Source organism: Lycium ferocissimum, chromosome 4 (assembly GCF_029784015.1).
Source record: "Lycium ferocissimum isolate CSIRO_LF1 chromosome 4, AGI_CSIRO_Lferr_CH_V1, whole genome shotgun sequence".
Classification (NCBI taxonomy): domain Eukaryota; kingdom Viridiplantae; phylum Streptophyta; class Magnoliopsida; order Solanales; family Solanaceae; genus Lycium; species Lycium ferocissimum.
In genome coordinates this window covers 24,283,735-24,289,782 of record NC_081345.1, presented here as the reverse complement: position 1 = coordinate 24,289,782, position 6,048 = coordinate 24,283,735, and the positions used below count along the sequence as shown (strand labels likewise).

The window sequence follows — 6,048 nt, the reverse complement described above, 5'->3', positions numbered from 1 at the left end:
TGGCAACTAAATTGATGTTGTTATAATCAAGTTTGTTTCTCTTGACCTTTCTAGCTCTCTGTAAGAAGGAACTTTAAGAATTTCTATAAGAGGTAATTAGAATTTTCAGAAAGTTGGTCATGAAATTTCATAAAGTACATTTCTCTTTTGAGAAATTATGTCTACAAGTTAGTGTTGTTTCTTGTGCAGATTTTTCTAATAAATAATTCGTCGACTTGGTACAATTTTGTTATAAGATAGCAGTGTTTTCACGAAAAATTTTAATATGTCTTTTTGTGAGACAAAAAAGAGGACCCACATCTTACACTTTTGGGTCCACATATTTTAGGTCCACTTTTTTATCTTACAAAAAGGAGCCTTACACAACTAATGTCAGTTGTGTCAGACACATAGTAAAACTTCTTGTGTTTTCACTGTTAAATGCATAAAAGGTGTTTTTCTCCCTTTGATAGTTGTCTCATCACAATAGTCATTTACCGTGCTTTTTAAAATCCAATAATTTGTATTTTAGATTATCTTTTTAACCCTTCGGTATTTGAAATCCATTGATCGAATGTCTGAATTCAAGCAGTATAGGAGTTTTAGCGACCTTCCAAAGACAGTTCCATTCTCAAGCTTAGTCAAGATTCTGTCAAAGATTGAATCTTGCATTTCTTACTAGACAAGATGGCATTTCACGCTGTTAAATGAACAAAAGAAGGTTTTCTTTTCTCCCTTTATTAGTTTTTGTCATCACAATAGTCGTAATTCCAATCATTTGCATTTTAAAATAATTTCTACTTATTCGGGGTCTGGAATTCATTGGTTGATTAGTGTGAATTTGAGCGGTACATGAGTTTTTGTGCCCTATCAAAAAGGGCTTCATTCTCAGGGTTCAAACCACGGGTGAGGTATATAAACCTTTATCTTTCCACCACACCGGTAGTGTAATTTTAAATTACTCATTTTTCTGGAAATTAAATAGAAAATCAGGATGGAGAGTGCACACAACTTTGAAGAAATTTAAAGGGAAGTTTCTTTCTTAGAAGAACTACACAAAAGTCACACAAAAAGTACTAGTCTAGTCTAGGTTGCTCAGTCTTCTTCCTCATCAGTGATAAATTTGCCAGTTCCAGGATTAATGGCAGCAAAGAAGAAGAAGGCAATGTTAAACAACAAAAGGGGCTCTATCTCATTGATTGGGACACCTGTCTCAAAGTTCAGTTGTGCCAATGCTCCTTTCCCTGTGATAATTTCTCCTATAATGGAGAATGCAATTCCAAGTTGTGCCAATCTTCCTACAAACAGCTCATTTGCCTTTGTGAATCCAAACAATGGACCTGCATATATCCAAAGCTTTCATCAAATTCAAGGCCAAACAAGAATAATAAGTAGTAATATTTTGTTAACCTCTTGCACAGTGTACATGTTTGATGTTTATAGTTTCACAAGTTGATCCTTGAAACCAAGTCAAATACTATAAAATAGCACTCCCTCCGTTTCAATTTTTGAAACTTATAGTCTTACACATATCATAATATTTGTGTAGCAGGACATCACAGGAAATGGGATGGAGGTGTAAGTAATTTCTTTTTGATGGATGTCATTTTAGCCATCTAAGAACTCGAGGGGGTTCAAATGAAATTATTCCACAAACAATATAGTCAAATAACATTAAGAAAATGATTTTAGTTATACAGTCATCCTCTATAATAATTAAGTTTTCTTTCAAACTGATTTTCATGTTATGTTATATTATATGTTCTTCATAACATTAGTTTGCAAGCCCAAAAAGTATCGGGATGAACAACGTCGTTATATAGTTTGACTATTGTATACACGGATAGTTCAAGAATTTGTTTTTACATTATCAGTTAGTTTAATTAGCATGGATAATAAGTTAATTACTACTTTTAACAGATTACCAATTAATACTCATCAAGAGATTTACCTCCTTCCCTGAGTCCCAAAGCAGACTTAAAGCTTTTGCCAGGAGGGATAACAGCCTTTTCAAGACCAGTAGGAGGGGCAGGGTCATCAATAAATTTGCCTCTGTCTCCCAAAGCTCCAATAGCTCCAAGAAGATTGAATAGGATGAAGAACAATAGAAGTGGCTCTGCTTCATAGATTGGAATTCCAGTTTCAAGATTCAATTGCGACAAAATACCCTTTCCTGTTATTGCTTCTCCCAACAAAGATGCCTATACATACATATATAGAACATTCAAAACGTTATCAATAGTGGTGCAAAATGTAGTTCCAGCTCCATAAGAAAGCAATATCACTGATATTTTAGTACTATCCGTTTCTTTTTACTTGTGCAATACGCATTTTACATTTCCTTTAAGAAAATATAAATTAAGTTAGTTGTATTTATTTTACTAAATTACCATTACTATGCTTTGAAAAATCAAATTTGACAACTGATACTCCAATAAAATTGAGAAATAATAATTACTTGATGATAAGGATAAAATTACTAAAAAAGTATTAATAAAAATATTTTTCTCTTAGCTGAAAATGACAAGGAGGAAAGAAAAGGTGTCAAAAGTATTTTTTAAGTCATTTATAGGTTCCTTAAATGAAAATTAGAAACGTTTTTTAGTACTACTCCAGAGAAGAAAACATAAAGGATATTTATTATTTCTTTGGCACATAAACATAAACTCAAAGGATATTTACGAGTTTAATTAGTATACACCGACACAATATATAGATAATTCTTATCCATTCACTTAATACTTTTTGCGAATGCACCACGGAAATAACAAGTACACAAGTCCAGTGTTATCTCTCACATAAAATTTATTATTTAACTCTTATTGTATAAATTAAATCTATTTTTATATTATTTTATCACTTAAGTACGGTAAATTCACATGTGGTGGTGCATGCAGTGAGTCAAGATAATTTTTATAGGAAGTGAGACCACGTTATCCGTTGCGTGTTCAATATAATAAAACATCGGCATTGGGATGCGACTTATTATCTGTCTATCTATGTACTGATTTAATATTGAACCTTTATTATAGGATAATGAAAATATCATCTTTTATTTTTATTTATGAACCATTCTGAAGAAAATATAGGAGTAATTAACTTATTAATGGTAATACTTACCGCAAAACCAATCATAGCAACACGACCAACAAAGAGCTCATTTTGCTTAGTGAAACCAATTCCTCCTGAGGTTCCGAAAATTCCGTCCTCAACCTTGTCCTTTGGCTTTGGTTCAACCTGCCAAAATTCAAAAATAAATAAATAAGTAGAATTCGACAAATTAAACGGGTAATTAATACAAAGTTTTCACACATAGTTCAGTTACTTTAGTTTAACAGAAAAATATTCTTCTAGCTAACCTTTTTGGCAGGAGCTTTGGCTTTTGACTTGAATAGAGCAACAGTAGTACTTGTGAAATTTGAAGAAGAAGTAGAAGCAGAAGATGAAGAAAATTTCAAAGGAAGAGAAGGCAAGAAGAAAGAAGACAAAGGCTTAGGTTTTAGTCTATCAACTAAAGATTCTTTACTCCTTAAATCAACTTTGGCATTGGCTGTCAACAACATTGTTTGAGCCATTGCTAGCTTCTTGACAACTTGAATTCCCTTTGAGGTTTGAGGAAGAAGATGTACTAGAATTCAGTTCAATTAATTCTTTATAAGATATCTTGGTATTTTATAGAAAAGGAATAGTGGCCATTAATTTGAGGCCGAGATTTTTTTATCACTGATCGTGGATAGAAAGTGAGAGTCGATAGAGCAACCACGTCTACCTATGTACTTTGTGCGCTTGTAAAGAATAATGTCCCTATTTTCGTGTGTTTTTGGTTGGATCTTGCTTCTAAAATCATGTCAACATAGATACTGTGTGCTATTTATGGTTTAAATTGTGAAGTAACCATAAAGGTTAATTGGGTTCCAACAGGGTTGTCAAAATAAAAAAAATAAAAAAATGGTTCAATGGGTGGAAGGAGGAATATTTTTAATTCAAAATTTAACGTTAAAAATAATGTGGTCGAATAAGTAAAAAGAGGGAAAATTTAAATCACTTCTAATACATTACGGACATTTTTTTTTATCGTTTTCTGTTTTGTTTTCTAATGATAATCAAGGTATCCAAGTTAATTTGGCGTGCACGCTGACTAGTTTTACAGAATACCTACTATTTTCACCAGTACATGTACGTATCAAATAACTTTGTCCATCGATACTTGGACGTACAAATTAGACGCCTAATGTTCTATTTGCTTATTTTGAAATCTGAACTTAAGACCTTATGGTTCTCAATTCCCTTTGTTTACCACTAGGAGCCCGTTTGGATTGGCTTATAAATTCTTTAACAACTTATAAATTTGTTTTAAATTTTTTGAGTGTTTGTGGTAGCCCAAAAAAAGCATTTTATCGCTTAAAATAAGCCCAAAAAATAATTAAGCCGTCGCTTTATTTATTTAAAGCAGCCTTTATAGTTCGCTTTTTGCCCCATCCAAACAGGCTCTAGGTCACACCTTGGGAAGAGTATTTCTCATCCTGCCATTTTGCTCCCGTCATCATCCTCTTTCGTTTTTTTTTTTCTACAACAGGTGTATGATTGGACATAAGTATTTAAAAAAAATAAGAAATTGTAATCTTATATTTCGAAATATAAGATTATGTTATTAAAAATAAAAATTTAAAGATAAATTCTTTTTAAAAATAATATTATTTCAAACCATATGTCATAATATTCAAACTATAAAATTATGTTATTAAACATAAAAATATAAATATAAGTATATTTCGAAATATAAGATTATGTTATTAAAAATAAAAATTTAAAGATAAATTCTTTTTAAAAATAATATTATTTCAAACCATATGTCATAATATTCAAACTATAAAACTATGTTATTAAACATAAAAATATAAATATAAGTTACTTTTAAAATAAAATTATTATTTTTTGGTAATAGACTCAAAATGAAAGAAATGTCACTTAAACTGAAGCAAGGGTAGCTGGTATCGTAAAACATTGCCTACAAAAAAAATGTCGTAGAAAATACGCATTAAACACATTGTAAATAATATTTGAATTATGTCGAAATATTTTCAATCACTCAGTACAACCAAAAAAGAAGATGATACGTGTCTAGTGGAATTTAACTTGCGGTATTTTCTGTATAAGTTTACTTGGTACTTAGGTCGTAAATTCCAATCTTAGTAGCCTTTATTTCCATCCCGTGTAAGAACATATGTCTTCTTGCTGTGCGATTCTGATATGCGGTCGCAGAGATGTACAGTTGTAATCAAATGTGGAATGTCCAACGACTAAAGGAAATTGTGAACCACAATGTGACGGGAGAAATTGTGAGGACGCAATGTTTCCACCTGCCACCACACCCTCATGTGTTGTTTTTTTCAATTCAATAGTCGTGTGTTTTTGTAGTAGTAATATCTATTATTTCAATATTTTTTCCTCGATTGATTTGACTTGTTTTTTCGGAAAAGAAAAGAAAAGATGTCAACTAAATCGTAAATTCAAACCAACATCAGTAACCGAAACTTTTTATTTGATTTGTATTGTTTAACCAAAGAAAATTTGATTTGCTTTCCGATTTTCATCCCCAACATGAAAGTGAGAGAAAGAGGGCAAGGAGGTGATTCCATATTCTAAAGCTAATACTATTAACACGTACTCTTTTTATTTCATTTTATATAATTATATTTGATTCAACACCAAATTTCGAAAATAATTTTGACATATAACATACCAAAAGCACTCTTGATCATATCTCATGATTTTGCTCATGTATATGTCAATTTTTATAACTTTAGGTCATCAAGAGTATGATGAATGCCAATATTAAAGAGTATTCAAATAAAAAAAATGTTTAGAGAGAGGGTAAATTATCCCTCCCACACTTCTTTAGAAGTTTCGCCTGCAAAATTTAGGAGAGAATCAAGAATTGGTGGCGAAAGAATGACATTTACCCAACTTAGAGTGATAGTATCACATTAAATCCATAAGATATTTTCATATCGGAGATGGACAAGCTATTGAATCATTGATCAAGGAAAGAAGGTTATATATGACTTT

General features: G+C 31.3%; 1 protein-coding gene across 1 annotated transcript; it reads right to left on the bottom strand.

Moving 5' to 3' along the window:
* Positions 1-981: 981 nt before the first annotated feature.
* Positions 982-3,638, bottom strand: LOC132051888 (photosystem II 22 kDa protein, chloroplastic). Its single transcript, XM_059443142.1, has 4 exons — positions 3,339-3,638; positions 3,100-3,216; positions 1,931-2,180; positions 982-1,319 (listed from the first exon to the last, which is right to left on the bottom strand). The coding sequence occupies exons 1-4, from the start codon at positions 3,552-3,554 to the stop codon at positions 1,075-1,077; spliced, it is 828 nt and encodes a 275-aa protein (XP_059299125.1). The 5' UTR covers positions 3,555-3,638; the 3' UTR covers positions 982-1,074.
* Between the last annotated feature and the right edge of the window lie 2,410 nt (positions 3,639-6,048).

What these genes read in the sequence shown, in the direction of transcription:
- LOC132051888 (XM_059443142.1), bottom strand. Translation starts at nt 3,554, where the DNA reads ATGGCTCAAACAATGTTGTTGACAGCCAATGCCAAAGTTGATTTAAGG. An exon ending in TTGCTATGATTGGTTTTGCG is followed by an intron (nt 2,181 to 3,099) that starts GTAAGTATTACC and finishes ATGTATGTATAG; the next exon opens with GCATCTTTGTTGGGAGAAGC. An exon ending in TTTGGGACTCAGGGAAGGAG is followed by an intron (nt 1,320 to 1,930) that starts GTAAATCTCTTG and finishes GGATATATGCAG; the next exon opens with GTCCATTGTTTGGATTCACA.